General features: G+C 41.7%; 3 protein-coding genes across 3 annotated transcripts; all 3 read right to left on the bottom strand.

Moving 5' to 3' along the window:
* Positions 1 to 25: 25 nt before the first annotated feature.
* On the bottom strand, positions 26 to 2,598 carry LOC115131036 (protocadherin gamma-A11-like). Its single transcript, XM_029662655.2, has one exon. It carries the CDS (start codon positions 2,467 to 2,469, stop codon positions 52 to 54), a length of 2,418 nt encoding a protein of 805 aa, XP_029518515.2. The 5' UTR covers positions 2,470 to 2,598; the 3' UTR covers positions 26 to 51.
* A 988-nt stretch (positions 2,599 to 3,586) lies between these two features.
* LOC115131035 (protocadherin gamma-A11-like) lies at positions 3,587 to 5,989 on the bottom strand. Its single transcript, XM_029662654.2, has one exon. The coding sequence runs from the start codon at positions 5,987 to 5,989 to the stop codon at positions 3,587 to 3,589; it is 2,403 nt and encodes an 800-aa protein (XP_029518514.2).
* Positions 5,990 to 8,293: 2,304 nt separating this feature from the next.
* LOC115131034 (protocadherin beta-15-like) lies at positions 8,294 to 10,811 on the bottom strand. The gene has a single exon (XM_029662653.2). The coding sequence runs from the start codon at positions 10,772 to 10,774 to the stop codon at positions 8,294 to 8,296; it is 2,481 nt and encodes an 826-aa protein (XP_029518513.2). The 5' UTR covers positions 10,775 to 10,811.
* Between the last annotated feature and the right edge of the window lie 5,499 nt (positions 10,812 to 16,310).

Consider the following 16,310-nt stretch of genomic DNA (forward strand, 5'->3'; position numbering starts at 1 on the left):
GAAAATATACCATATTCCACAACATATCAAACCAAAAGTAGATTATTTTATTTACAGTAACGGGCCTACCTCTGGGAAACCATCAGAGCCATCAAGTTCTTCGGCAAAGTCTGTTAGAGTTTTTCTCAGAGTCTGGTCCGCGGGCAGTGTGTTGTCACTGTAAGATGTGACGAACTTGAAGTCACTTGTGTGCGAACCAGTCGTCATGAATGCATCATAATTGTAAGTGCTGCGGAGAGTTCCCACTCCGTCCCCCTCTGCGTAGTTGGGAGGGAGATACGCGCTGGGGATTGCGACCGCTCCGTCAAACAACAGTCTAGGCTTTCTCCTGCGGCAAAACCTCACGGCCAGGATGACAATAATGAAGGTGAGGAAAAAGGTGGAGACAGACACCAACGCGATGATCAGATAAGATGTGAGTTTGGAATTGCTCTCATCATAAGATACATCTTTCAGTTCTGGCACTTCAGCCAAGTTATCCGAAATCACTAAATACATGGTACAGGTGGCAGAGAGAGAGGGCTGTCCGTTATCTTTCACTGACACAATGAGGTTCTGTTTCATGCTGTCAGATTCAGAAATGTCCCGCTGTGTCCTGATCTCTCCGCTGTGGAGACCAATAGTGAAAAGTCCCGGATCAGTCGATTTGACTATATGATAGGACAGCCAGGCGTTCTGGCCGGAGTCTGCGTCCACAGCTATCACCTTGGAAACCAGAGAGCCCCCGTGCGCAGCTTTGGGGACCAGCTCCGTCATGAAGGAGTTCCCCTCCGTGGCGGGATATAGTATCTGAGGAGAGTTGTCATTCACATCCGTTATGAACACACTGACCGTGACGTTGCTGCTGAGCGGAGGAGAACCGTTGTCTCTGGCCACCACGTGGACTTTAAAACTCCTGAATTGCTCATAATCAAATGACCTCACAGCGTGGATCACCCCCGTGTCTCCATTAACGGATAAAAACGAGGACACAGGGACACCGTTCACCTCACCAGTCAAGAGAGAATAAATCACTGTACCGTTCTGTCTCCAGTCTGGGTCCCGTGCAGTAACGGAACACACGGAGGAACCGGGTTTGTTATTTTCAGTCACGTGGGCTTTATAGGACTGTTCCTCAAACACAGGTGGGTTGTCATTGACGTCAGCTACAGATAACTGAACACTTTTAGAGGAGGACAGAGGTGGAGAGCCCTCGTCGGTGGCAGTGATTGTAATGTTGTAATCAGACACTAGTTCCCGGTCCAGTTCACCCGTGGTCACCAGAGAATAGTAGTTTTTGATGGATGGCACCAGCTTAAAGGGGAGGTTTTGCTGAATGGAGCAACGGACCTGTCGGTTATTCTCAGAGTCTCTATCCTGCACGTTAATGATGCCCACCTCTGTACCAGGAGACGCGTTCTCAGGTATGGGGTTAGTCAGAGATTGTAGATAAATCACAGGAGCATTGTCATTAACATCAGTGATGTCTATTATGACTTTAGTGTCTGAGGAAAGTCCATAACCATCTTTTCCTTCTATGAACATTTCATATTTGGATTCATCTTCGTAATCTAACGCTCCTACTACTGTCATTTCTCCTGTTACGTGATTCAATGTAAACACTTTCCTTGTCTTATCAGACATTCGACTAAATTCATACGTCACTTCTCCATTCATTCCTTCATCTGCATCAGTACTGCTGACAGTAAGAACTAGTGTACCTAAAGGAGAGTTTTCAGGCAGACTGGCTTTATAGACGGCCTGGTTAAACACTGGGGCATTATCGTTAGCATCCAGTACAGTGACGTGTATGACTACAGTACCTGATCTCTGCGGAGTGCCCCCATCTACAGCTGTAAGCAATAATTTCAACTCTTGTTGTTGTTCACGATCTAACTCTTTATCTAAAACCAACTCTCCATATTTACTACCGGCAGCAGTCGTTTGAACACTTAAAGCAAAATGATCATTTCTCTGCAGAGTGTAGCTTTGAACAGCATTCTGTCCTATATCCGCGTCGTGAGCTGCGTTCACACGAAAGCGAGCGCCTTTGAATGCGGATTCCGCTATTTCCAGTTTGATTGTATCCTTTGGAAAGATAGGTGTATTGTCGTTGATATCTTGGATTTGAAGTGATATACGATGCAACTCCAGAGGACTCTCTAAGACCAACTCAAACCTAAGAATACAGGACATCTTTTCTCCACATAGCTCCTCTCTGTCAACCCTTTCGGCAACAATAAAATCCCCGGTACTCAGATTAATGTCACAATAACGTTTTCGGTTCCCTTCGGTATCAACTCGGGCATTACGAGCGGACAGTCTGCTCGCCTCCAGCCCGAGATCTTTGGCTATATTTCCAATAACAGATCCGCGTTTCATCTCCTCCGGAAAAGAATAGCTCACGTCTCCATTGGCGGAGTGCAGCGGTAGAAGAAAGAGAGCAACGTTGCAGACCAGACCTGTCACCGAGATTCCTTTGTGACCCATCCTGGGATTAAAAGCGCAGATACACCATTTAGCCAAGATAGTACACTGTAAACAAATAGTATTCCACGAAAAGATTCAGTGTAATTAAAATGATATCCTCAAAATGTGCACGCTATCTGACCGTGTCCAGTCTTTTCCGCAGCTTAATGGCACCCGAACACCCGAGCCTTGTAACAACAGCAGTGGGTGGAGAACTGGATCTATCCAAACACAGCTGGTGAACAGCGACACTGTGAGTACTCAACAGAAATGACACATGTTCACACATAATTCTAAATCCATATTTTAGGAGAATTCGTCGTATGAAGTTATAGAAGTAGGATGATTGATTGACTACTATTTGAAATCATTTTCACCCTATTGGAAAACACAGGAAACGACAGTAGCTCACATAAACCCCACACACCATAAATGATGACATGAAAACCATCCGCACACTACATGAGTTAATACATTACAAAGGGAACCAATTTGCGTGAAAATATCGGCCTACATTGCAAATGTCCGATTTTAGTGTTGATCTATGAGTCAGCACACTCATCAATGCAATACACAAATACAGAAAGTATGGTAATCAATGCAAGTGATGACAGTCTAAAAGTGATGAATACCTCTGCCTACTGCCTTCAAATTGGAATTTAGACATTTCAGCACCATGAATAGTGACCTCGCGACGATTCCCGATGCACTTCAAATACTCTCACGCCGCTTCTCTGATAACCAAATAGCTCTCCGTAGACAGTATTTCTCTTGTAAATTAAAAACCAATGCCAAATAGGCTTTCATTCCTACAGTGATAAATTCATGACATCGAACCATTGTCTGTAATCTCAAAACTGTGCAGCCAGCGTGAATGTGAACATTCACATCAATCAATCACAAACAGTAATTAGCCCATCACAAATAAAACCCTATCATTATATCATCTCTGGACTTCTCACAAAACTGTCAGGGGATTCAAATAATCATCCAAAACCTTACATCCGAACTGGAGACCTACTCCCGTTGACCCGTGGGAAAAGGGCATTTCTCCAGGGAAAATATAATATTTGTTTTAGCTGTATAAAAAGATATCTAGTCCCTAATCCATAATGTATCCAAATCTAGGTTATTTCTATTAACAGTAAAGCCATACCTCTGGGGACCCTTTAGAATCGTCAAGATCTTCAGTAAAGTCATTTGGAGTTTTCCTCAGAGTCTGGTCTGCAGGCAGCGTGTTGTCACTGTAAGATGTGAGGAACTTGAAGTCACTTGTTCGTGAACCCGTCGTCAGGTATGCGTCATAATTGTAAGTACTTCGGAGAGTTCCTGCCACATCCACCTCTGCGTAGTTGGGAGGGAGATACGCACTGGGGATGGCGACCGCTCCGTCAAACAACAGTCTGGGCTTTCTCCTGCGGCAAAACCTCACCGCCAGGATGACAATAATGAAGGTGAGGAAAAAGGTGGAGACGGACACCAGCGCGATGATCAGATAAGATGTGAGTTTGGAATTGCTCTCATCATACGAGATATCTTTCAGTTCTGGCACTTCAGCCAAGTTATCCGAGATCACTAGATACATTGTACAGGTGGCAGAGTGAGAGGGCTGTCCGTTATCTTTCACTGACACAATGAGGTTCTGTTTCATGCTGTGAGATTCAGAAATGTCCCGCTGTGTCCTGATCTCTCCACTGTGGAGACCAATAGTGAAAAGTCCCAAATCAGTGGATTTGACGATATGATAAGAAAGCAAGGCGTTCTGGCCTGAGTCCGCGTCCACGGCTATCACCTTGGAAACCAGAGAGCCCCCATGCGCAGCTTTGGGGACCAGCTCGGTCATGAAGGAGTTCCCCTCCGGGGCGGGGTATAATATCTGAGGAGAGTTGTCATTCACATCCGTTATGAACACACTGACCGTGACGTTGCTCCTGAGTGGAGGAGAACCGTTGTCTCTGGCCACCACGTGGACTTTAATGCTCCTGAACAGTTCATAATCAAACGACCTCACAGCGTGGATCACCCCCGTGTCTCCGTTAACGGCTAAAAACGAGGACACAGGAACACCGTTCACCTCACCGGGTAAGAGAGAATAAATCACTGTTCCGTTCTGTCTCCAGTCTGGGTCCCGTGCAGTAACAGAACACACGGAGGAACCGGGTTTGTTATTTTCAGTCACGTGGGCTTTATAGGACTGTTCCTCAAACACAGGTGGGTTGTCGTTGACGTCAGCTACAGATAACTGAACACTTTTAGAGGAGGACAGAGGTGGAGAGCCCTCGTCGGTGGCAGTGATAGTAATGTTGTAATCAAACACTAGTTCCCGGTCCAGTTCGCCCGTGGTCACCAGAGAATAGTAGTTTTTGATGGATGGCACCAGCTTAAAGGGAAGGTTTTGCTGAATGGAGCAACGGACCTGTCGGTTATTCTCAGAGTCTCTATCCTGCACGTTAATGATGCCCACCTCTGTACCAGGTGACGCGTTCTCGGGTATGGGGTTAGTCAGAGATTGTAGATAAATCACAGGGGCATTGTCATTAACATCAGTGATTTCTATTATAACTTTGGCGTATGATGCTAAACCTAAACCATCTTTCGCTTTGATACGCAATTCAAATGACGAAACCGCTTCAAAATCAATTGTGCCTATTACACCAATTTCTCCTGTTTTACGGTCGATATAAAATATCTTCTTTACTTCTTCTGAAACACGGCCAAAGTCATACGTGACCTCCCCATTCACTCCCTCGTCTGCATCGGTAGCCTTCACTGTAATTACTGCAGTATTTAAATGAGAGTTTTCAGGCAGGCTGGTTTTATAGACGGCCTGGCTAAACACTGGGGCGTTATCGTTAGCATCTAGTACAGTGACGTGTATGACTACAGTACCTGATCTCTGCGGAGAGCCTCCGTCTACAGCTGTAAGCAACAGCTTCAAATCATATCTTTGTTCTCGATCAAGCTCTTTATCTAGAACAAGCTGGACAGTATTACTATCTACAGCCAATGCAAAATTCTCATTTCGTTCTAGTGTGTATTTTTGGACAGAGTTCTGTCCTATGTCCGCATCATGAGCTTCCTCTAATAGGAAACGAGTTCCTTTAGCTGCCGATTCTCCTATTTCCATATGTATCATATCCTCGTTAAAAAGTGGTCCGTTATCGTTAATATCTTGGATGTGGAGGTTGATACGATGAAGCTCCAAAGGATTCTCCAACACAAGTTCCTGTTTTAAAACGCATGAAGCCTTTTCGCCACAAAGCCCCTCTCTGTCAATTCTCTCCGCAACAATCAAATCTCCGGTACTCAAATTAACGTCACAGTACCGATTGTCGTTTCCTTCGGTGTCAGTACGGGCCTTACGAATAGAAAGTCTCCTCGCCTGCAGCCCGAGATCCTTGGCTATATTTCCAATAACTGAACCGCGTTTCATCTCCTCCGGAAAAGAATAGCTCACGTCTCCATAGGTGGAGTGCAGCGGTAGAAGAAAGAAAGAAATGCCGCAGACCAGGCCTGTCACCGAGATTCCTTTGTGTCCCATCCTGGGATTAAAACGTCGAACAACTTGGTAAGATTTTGAAATGGAAACAAACAGTATTCTACAATAAAATATTTCGCTTGATGAAGCTAGTCAGAACACAATGTGCACGTCTCCAATATTTTCTCCAGCTCAGTGGCACCGGAGCACCCGAGCGTTGTGACAACACCAGTTGGTGGGGAACTGGGTTTATCCAAGCATAGCTGGTGAACAGCGACACATTGAGAATATCTTTAGAAATTACACAAAGCAACGATTTTTCTAAATATTTCATAAAAAGTTAAGTATGCTTATAAGTAAGCTGCTTTATAACTATGGGGAATAACTTTTACCTCCAGTGTCTTGAAATCAGCATAACCAACTAGACAGATAGGAACGGGCATTATATTAAATCACAACAGATAAATAATTGTATGAAAACCGTCTACATACTCCGTTGAAGGACATATAACAAAATAGTTTAGGCCTACATATCTGGTTCGAATCCCGAGCTACTTGGTGAAAATGTGTCAATTATCCCCGAGCAAAGCCCTAGTAGCTCTGGATAAGAGCGTGACAAGACAGTCAAACTGTAGGCGGGCTTCCATCGACCCAGGTTTATTCGACAAAAGCAACGTCACAAAACAATTAATTGCGACACATGTAATGGAAACTGCAGCCATATGATACATTTTCTAAAGATAAAACCTGGTCTCAGAGCATTTTAAATGATTCTTTACGTAAATCCAAGACACTCCATTTAGCATGATATGTTACGTTTCAAATTGTATGTCTTACGGGTAGGGTTAGGTGAAGGGAAGGGTTAGCTAACATGCTAAGTAGTTGCAATGTAGCTTACAAGCAGTAAGTAGTTGAAAAGTTGCTAATTAGTTATCATGCAAAAGAAGTCCATGATGAGATTGAAACTCGCAACCTATGGGTTGCTGGAAGTTTGCGTTATACGCGCACACATGAGTTGCTGGACGTTTGAGTTATACGCCCACCAATCCACCACGACCAACCACTCTACTTTCGTTTTTGGCTTAAGTAACCATCTGTCTTATGTAACAATACTAAACATATTATACATACTAAATGAAAAGTATAGGATTTACGTACAGAATAATAGGAAATTATCTGAGGCCAGGTTGAAAAATCGACAACACTTTTATCCATTTAACGGGTGGATTTTTCATTTTTTTTCAAACTTTCTTGATTTTGACAAATGATGATGGAAAGAAACAACAAAATGATTGATAAATACTTTTGAAGGTTCGTGGGGCACGTGATGTCATTACGTAACTATAAGCTCCACTCCACATTTAATTCTAAATGCCTACTGCTTGCAAAATAAAAATGTAGACTATAAAAAAGTACGTTTCAAGAATTGTCCTGACTTTGAAGAATGTCCGAATTGCTTCGCCTTGCGTTTCTGGTTGGCTGGTAATTTTCACCATTCAATTATTTCAGATCTACAGGATTGCAATTTTCACCATAGCATGGACTTTGGCTATACTGTCACATGACAATTATTATAATATGGCAAATGTTTATCAATGATTGCATTCTATCTACGCTGGCTTTCGCAGGCTACCTGAGAAATGAAACAGTTAGGTGGAAGCGCATACAGACTCTCGATCATTTGTTAATGAGCAATTTCTCTAAATGTGTAATGGAAACACGTCAACCACTAGCTCTTTATTCCACGCTGTAGGTTCTTTAGAAAAAGTGTTGTTGTTTTAGGTGTGACGTCATTACGTCCAGCTGTTTTTATCGACAACAAGATAGTTCAATAGAAACGCACCCTAGCAAGCAGTTGCCGCGTATATTTTCTTTGCAAACTTTTTTAATGTCGCCCTAAAAAATCACTGGGCAAGTTACTGGAAAGAGGTAATGATGAATGAGCGTTAGCCGACATTTTCTGAATTTCAGTACCATGGAGAGCTACACTGCAATAAGCTCTCCGCAGACTGTATTAACTCATTTTCTTTTAACCTCAAAACTGTGAAGCATGTAGGCTATGTGAAAACTCCACCTCATAAAACAATCACAAACACACCCCATCAAAAAAGGACATTAGCATCTGAAGACTGAGGCTATCAGTTAAACAGCGAGGGGATGGAAATAATCATCTAACAAAATGACATATTTCCTGAAACCTGAAACATGTGTAAACTGACTAAATAGCCCAGCTAGAGAATTGAGTAAGTCCTTGGGACTAGTGAATTCTACAGGGGGGGAAGTGACTGTAAAAAAAAGATTTAAGTATAGTCTCTATGCCATCATGAAGATCTTGAAGATCATGAAGCAAATCTAGATGATATATATTTACAGGCCTACCTCTGGGGACACATCAGAGTCATCAAGAGCCTCAGCAAAGTCGATGGGAGTTTTTCTCAGAGTCTGGTCCGCGGGCAGTGTGTTGTCATTGTAAGATGTGACGAACTTGAAGTCACTTGTGTGCGAGCCTGTCGTCAGGTATGCGTCATAATTGTAAGTGCTGCGGAGAGTTCCTGCGCCATCCACCTCTGCGTAGTTGGGAGGGAGATACGCGCTGGGGATGGCGACCGCTCCGTCAAACAACAGTCTGGGCTTTCTCCTGCGGCAAAACATCACGGCCAGGATGACAATAATGAAGGTGAAGAAAAAGGTGGAAACGGACACCAGCGCGATGATCAGATAAGAGGTGAGTTTGGAATTGCTCTCATCATACGATATATCTTTCAGTTCTGTCACTTCAGCCAAGTTATCAGAAATCACTAAATACATGGTACAGGTGGCAGAGAGAGAGAGCTGTCCGTTATCTTTCACTGACACAATGAGGTTCTGTTTCATGCTGTCAGATTCAGAAATGTCCCGCTGTGTCCTGATCTCTCCACTGTGGAGACCAATAGTGAAAAGTTCCATATCAGTGGATTTGACTATATGATAGGACAGCCAGGCGTTCTGGCCGGAGTCCGCGTCCACAGCTATCACCTTGGAAACCAGAGAGCCTCCGTGCGCAGCTTTGGGGACCAGCTCGGTCATGAAGGATTTCCCCTCCGGGGCGGGGTATAGTATCTGAGGAGAGTTGTCATTCACATCCGTTATGAACACATTGACCGTGACGTTGCTGCTGAGCGGAGGAGAACCGTTGTCTCTGGCCACCACGTGGACTTTAAAACTCCTGAACTGCTCATAATCAAACGACCTCACAGCGTGGATCACCCCCGTGTCTCCGTTAACGGATAAAAACGAGGACACAGGAACACCGTTCACTTCACCGAGTAAAAGAGAATAAACCACTGTTCCGTTCTGTCTCCAGTCTGGGTCCCGTGCAGTAACGGAACACACGGAGGAACCAGGATTGTTATTTTCAGTCACGTGGGCTTTATAGGACTGTTCCTCAAACACAGGTGGGTTGTCGTTGACGTCAGCTACAGATAACTGAACAGTTTTAGAGGAGGACAGAGGTGGAGAGCCCTCGTCGGTGGCAGTGATAGTAATGTTGTAATCAGACACTAGTTCACGGTCCAGTTCACCCGTGGTCACCAGAGAATAGTAGTTTTTGATGGATGGCACCAGCTTAAAGGGAACGTTTTGCTGAATGGAGCAACGGACCTGTCGGTTATTCTCAGAGTCTCTATCCTGCACGTTAATGATGCCCACCTCTGTACCAGGTGACGCGTTCTCAGGTATGGGGCTAGTCAGAGATTTGAGATATATCACAGGAGCGTTGTCATTAATATCTGTGATGTCTATTATGACTTTAGAATATGATGCTAACCCTAAACCATCCTTAGCTTGAATACGCAATTCAAATGAAGACACCTCTTCATAGTCAATAGATCCAATAACTCTGATTTCACCCATTTTCGAATTGATGAAAAACATGTTCTTATCCTCCTCTGAAATATGGCCGAAGTCATAGGTAACTTCCCCATTCACTCCGTCATCTGCATCTGTAGCACTCACTGTAACCACTACAGTATCTAACGGAGAGTTTTCAGGCAGACTGGCTTTATAGACGGCCTGGTTAAACACTGGGGCGTTGTCGTTAGCATCCAGTACAGTGACGTGTATGACTACGGTACCGGATCTTTGCGGTGTGCCTCCGTCAGATGCAGATAGCAATACTGTTAAATCCCGTTCCTGCTCACGATCAAGCTCTTTGTCCAGGACTAGTTCAATGACATTTGCATCAACACTCAAAATGAAATGACCATTACTTTGTAACGTATAGCTTTGGACTGCATTCTGTGCTACATCTGCATCGTGGGCCTCTTCTAATAAGAAACGGGCTCCTTTAAAAGCTGATTCTCGTATCTCTAGTTTTATCAATTCATCTTTAAATTGCGGGGAGTTGTCATTTATATCTTGAACATGAAGACTGATACGGTGCAGCTCCAGAGGATTCTCCAACACAAGTTCCTGTTTTAAAACGCACGATGCCTTTTTGCCACAAAGCCCCTCTCTGTCAATCCTCTCCGCAACAATCAACTCCCCGGTACTCAGATTAATGTCACAATACCGTTTTCGATTTCCTTCAGTATCAACACGGGCCTTACGAGCGGACAGTCTGCTCGTCTCCAGCCCGAGATCCTTGGCTATATTTCCAATAACAGATCCTCGTTTCATCTCCTCCGGAAAAGAATAGCTCACGTCTCCATAGGCGGAGTGCAGCGGTAGAAGAAAGAAAGAAAAGCAGAAGACCAGGCCTGACATTGAGAATCCTTTGTTCAGCATCCTTAGACTTCCAACGACATCCATATATATAGTTAAACAGATCGATGTAAGGAGAAAGTATTCCACAAAAAGATCAACATTCATTAAATTATCAAAACAAAATATGTGCTCAGTCTGACCGTTTACCTCTATTATTTTATGTAGTGAAACGAAACCAGAGCTTTGTTAATGACAACAGCAATGGGTGGAGAGCTGTCTATTCTACCTCCGCTGGTGAACAGCGACACTATGAGGACCCTTCAGAAATTCCCCATATTTCCCCATACACACTGGCATTGGTCTAAATAGGCCTACATTTCAATAAAAGCAGTAAATTAACTGTATTTGCGTCATCAAACATTGAAAACATGATGTGTGTCCCCAGCATATGGGAAGAAAGAAAAAAAGGAAGAAAAAAAGACACAGAAGAAGAAAAAATAACCACTGTTCTCACAAAAACTATTCGTACTCATTGGGGTTTTTTTTGTATTATTTTGGGGGTCTTTTTTTATAATTTAGCATTGCAGATAGTGTGGGTTCTATCATTGTAAATCTCCACATCATTTCCAATCCGCCATATATATTTTTCCCCTTCTTTGTTATTTTCCCCTCATCCTACTACCCCAATCCCAAATTGAGAAGAATAATGAGGTGTCAGGTAGGTGAAATAACGACATTACAAAAAGATAGACATAGGCCTAACTTCTGTCAAAATTGAGGAAAACGCACATTAAAAGAGTTGCAGTGTAATTTTTTAAAGGCAACTAGCATTCATCAGTAAAATGCGAAAAGTAAGTAGAGCTGGCGAGGAAAGAAAAATAATAGGCTAGCTCTGCTGTTAAACTAGAATAAAACACGCTAAAGGAAGGAAAGTAATAGGCTAGCCCTGCTGTCAAACTAGAATAAAACACGCTAAAGGAAAGTAATAGGCTAGCCCTGCTGTCAAACTAGAATAAAACACGCTAAAGGAAAGTAATAGGCTAAACTAGCACGCTAAAGGAAAAAGTAATAGGCTAGCTGCTGTTAAACTAGAATAAAACACGCTAACTAGAAACTAGAATAAAACACGCTAAAGGAAGGAAAGTAATAGGCTAGCTCTGCTGTCAAACTAGAATAAAACACGCTAAAGGAAGGAAAGTAATAGGCTAGCCTGCTGTCAAACTAGAATAAAACACGCTAAAGGAAAGTAATAGGCTAGCTCTGCTGTTAAACTAGAATAAAACACGCTAAAGGAAGGAAAGTAATAGGCTAGCTCTGCTGTCAAACTAGAATAAAACACGCTAAAGGAAGGAAAGTAATAGGCTAGCTCTGCTGTCAAACTAGAATAAAACACGCTAAAGGAAAGTAATAGGCTAGCTCTGCTGTTAAACTAGAATAAAACACGCTAAAGGAAGGAAAGTAAAAACTAGTAAAACACGCTAAAGGAAGGAAAGTAATAGGCTAGCTCTGCTGTTAAACTAGAATAAAACACGCTAAAGGAAGGAAAGTAATAGGCTAGCTCTGCTGTTAAACTAGAATAAAACACGCTAAAGGAAGGAAAGTAATAGGCTAGCTCTGCTGTCAAACTAGAATAAAACACGCTAAAGGAAAGTAATAGGCTAGCTCTGCTGTCAAACTAGAATAAAACACGCTAAAGGAAGGAAAGTAATAGGCGCTAAAGGAATAAAACACGTAATAGGCTAAAACACGGAAGGAAAGTAATAGGCTAGCCTGCTGTCAAACTAGAATAAAACACGCTAAAGGAAGGAAAGTAATAGGCTAGCTCTGCTGTCAAACTAGAATAAAACACGCTAAAGGAAAGTAATAGGCTCAAACTAGAATAAAACACGCTAAAGGAAAGTAATAGGCTAGCCTGCTGTCAAACTGAATAAACTAGAATAAAAGGCACGCTGTTAAACTAGAATAAAACACGCTAAAGGAAGGAAAGTAATAGGCTAGCCCTGCTGTCAAACTAGAATAAAACACGCTAAAGGAAGGAAAGTAATAGGCTAGCCCTGCTGTCAAACTAGAATAAAACACGCTAAAGGAAAGTAATAGGCTAGCTCTGCTGTCAAACTAGAATAAAACACGCTAAAGGAAAGTAATAGGCTAGCTCTGCTGTTAAACTAGAATAAAACACTCTAAAGGAAGGAAAGTAATAGGCTAGCCCTGCTGTCAAACTAGAATAAAACACGCTAAATTAAAGTAATAGGCTAGGTCTGCTGTTAAACTAGAATAAAACACGCTAAAGGAAGGAAAGTAATAGGCTAGACCTGCTGTTAAACTAGTTGTTCCCAAACCATTCCCAAACCAAATTTAGTCAATCACAAATCAAACAAAATAATATAATTTGCGAATACTGCCTTGAAATTAGTATGTTTGATTTCAAAGCATGACATAAAACACATTAATCATATGTGGAGCTAAAATGCATTGGAAAATATGATCACAGGACAGATGAAATTCTAAATATACTAGTCCTGTGGAAATAGTGCTTTCACCATGTATCACAGAAACACTTTAGCTATTGTCAAATCTGTTAAATGTGAAACACCTGCTAGACAGCCTCTAGAGTTATAAGGCTACTAACACAGTTTAAGCCTACTTCTGGGGACCTCGGAGAATTGTGCCCCATCTTGGGATTACAAGGGTCGAACATCATAAAGCCCTAGATACTGCCATGTAAACAAATACTATTCAACAAAAGATGCAATTTGATGTAAATCATTTACACAAAATGTGCATGCAGTTAAATGATTGTCTACAGCTAAATGGCACCCAAAAGCAGTGGGTGGAGAACTGGACCTATTCAAACACAGCTGGTGAACAGCGAGACAGTGAGTACACATGCACAGGGACATAATTAAATAGGCATAATCAACAGAAATGTGATTTTCTACATGTTCAGCACCATGGACAGCAACACGTTGAAGCCTCAAGTTGCTCTTCAGTCACCCAAACCACTTATACAAAGACAGTATCAATCTTTTTTAACCTATTCCCATGGAGCAAAAAAATAGAAATCTAGTAAACAGAGCAAAACTCTTTTATCATCCCATTTCCTGAAACCTCAAAAATGGTGCTGCGTGTACATGATAAAGATGAGTAAAAAATATTGTATTAAATAAATCATTAAAATACTGACTTATAATATTGTACACAAATAAAAGGGAAATTCTATAATTTCATACTAATACAATTGCTCAGAGAAAAACATTTTGTATAACAAATAATACAAAAATCTCAAAACATTAGTTGTAAAAAATCATTGTCAGCCATGTTTTCAATACTTTTTGCAGCCGCCCCTTACAGTGACAACGGTATCTTAGCCTTTTCTATAAAATAAAAAATATGAGATTTGAGAACACATTGGGAGGAATCTTAGACCATTCCTCTTTACAGAATATTTCAAGATCCTCGATATCCTTAGATCTGCTCTTATAGTGCTTTCCTCTTCAATTCAAACCACAGGTTTTCAATGGGGTTCAAGTCCGAAGACTGGGATGACCATTGCAAAATGTTGACTTTATGGTCAATGGACCATTTCTTTGTGGATTTTGATGTGTGCTTAGGGTCGTTGTCTTGCTGGAAGATCCACCTGCGGTCGAGTTTCAGCTTCCTAGCAGAGGCAACCAGGTTTTTGGCTAAAATGTCCTGGTATTTGCTAGATACCTTATAGTAGGTATGAGGTTTTTTCCTGCATTGCATCCTTCTTTCGAGCCAAACTGGTGTGCGTGGCCAAAGAGCTCTATTTTGCGTCTCTTCTGACCATAGCATCTGGTGCCAATCCAAGTGCCAATGCCGTTTAGCAAACTCCACACTTTTACATTTGTTTATTGCCCTCAATAAGGGCTTTCTATGGCAACCCTTCCAAATAGCCCATTGGCATAGAAGTGGCATCTAATTGTACATTTGTAGACTTGGTGACCCCAAGATGTGACTTTTCTTTTCCCCCAAACCATCTTCCTCACTGTGCGTGGGGACAAGATACACTTGCATCCTCTTCCAGGCAAGTTTACAACCAATTCAGTTGGTTTTACATTTTTCAATTATTGCCCTAATATGGATAAGTGGTATATTTGGTTTTCCAGTAGTGTTTTTTTAGACCTAATTACTGATATATGAAAGTCAACAACGATTTGTCTCTCTCTTCATTTGTGAGTTTGTTGCCTTTCCCCCTGGTGATGGACAACAAAGGACTTGACATGTATGTTAACTAATTTTTATACCCAAGGGAAACAGGAAGCCATGGAAGGCCACAATACAGTTTATGAAGATGAGATCAACTTTATTTTAAAGTAGAATGTTAATGCAGATTTAAATTTAGTTTGATTTATTCACGAGAATCATGGCGCTGGCAAAACAATTTGACAACCAATCTTTTTGAGATTTTATTTTTTACTTGTAACACACAATCTCTTTCTCTGAGCATTTATAGGAGTATAAATGAATATAATTTTGCACACAATAGCTCTATATTTGTATTATTTATTTCATGCAGTCTTCGTTGCTCATCTGTATCAAGGCTGTCAATAATTTTGGAGGTGACTGTAATCACTGTAGGAGCAAACTCACTCCTGAGTGGCGCAGAGGTCTTAAGGCACTGCATCTCAGTGATAAAGGTGTCACTACGGACCCTGGTTTGTTTCCAGGCTGCATCACAACTGGCTGTGATTGGGAGTCACATAGGGCGGCGCACAATTGGCCCAGCGTCGTCCAGGTTAGGGTTTGGCCGGGGTTAGCCGTCATAGCGAATAAGAATTTGTTCTTAACTGACTTGCCTAGTTAAATAAATAAACTAACACCATCACAACTCAGATTATATATCAACACCTCAATATTTCTCACTTCAACTGAGTGGGTCAAAACAATCATTTTACAGGAGACTTTACAAATGACATCAAACCTGGAGCCTATCAACCTGCCTATACACTGTCTAACCTTTCCCTGTAAATGTACAGAAGGATATTATCAGCAGAGTTGCCAGGCGAATACTGTTATTGTAAATGTTTTACAGTAAATATTTTAATACTGGGATTAATTAATTCATTGAAGGGAGGCGGGTTTGTATTTTACAGTATTTTAGTGTAATTCCATGGGATTGGTGGAAGCAGGTTGGCTGCTAGGTAATGCGTTTTCATATTACAGCATACCAAACAAATATATATGAGTAATTGGTGTTTAAAATCACATGCACTTAACAAAGACTTCCAAATGTTCAGTGACTACAGGGAAAAACAGACCAAGAACAAAACAAATACTCAACCATCAAAGGTTAGATGCTTGCTAGAGAGAGAGAGAGACAAAGAGAGAGAGAGAAGAGAGAAGAGAGAGAGAAGGAGATGGAGTTAACATTGGGATTGGGTACAATCTTAGATCTATGATCAGGGGCAAATCTATTCAGGGTAAGGAATTAATAGTCTGAACCTCATGTGTCTTACCCACCGCATGAGGTTGGTGCCTGAAACTGAACATTGTAATCTACAGTAGGCATAAACTATTACTGTAAAAAGAAAATGGAGTATAATACAATCATTTCCACAGGAGACTTCCAATTACAATGAATAAAAAGCATTTTTCAGCATTTGACCCATAATGGAGTGAAATCAATAGAATGTAGCTATTGTGTAAAACACATTTAACAACCATCTGTCTCTTTCTG

Source organism: Oncorhynchus nerka, linkage group LG5 (assembly GCF_034236695.1).
Source record: "Oncorhynchus nerka isolate Pitt River linkage group LG5, Oner_Uvic_2.0, whole genome shotgun sequence".
NCBI classification, from domain to species: domain Eukaryota; kingdom Metazoa; phylum Chordata; class Actinopteri; order Salmoniformes; family Salmonidae; genus Oncorhynchus; species Oncorhynchus nerka.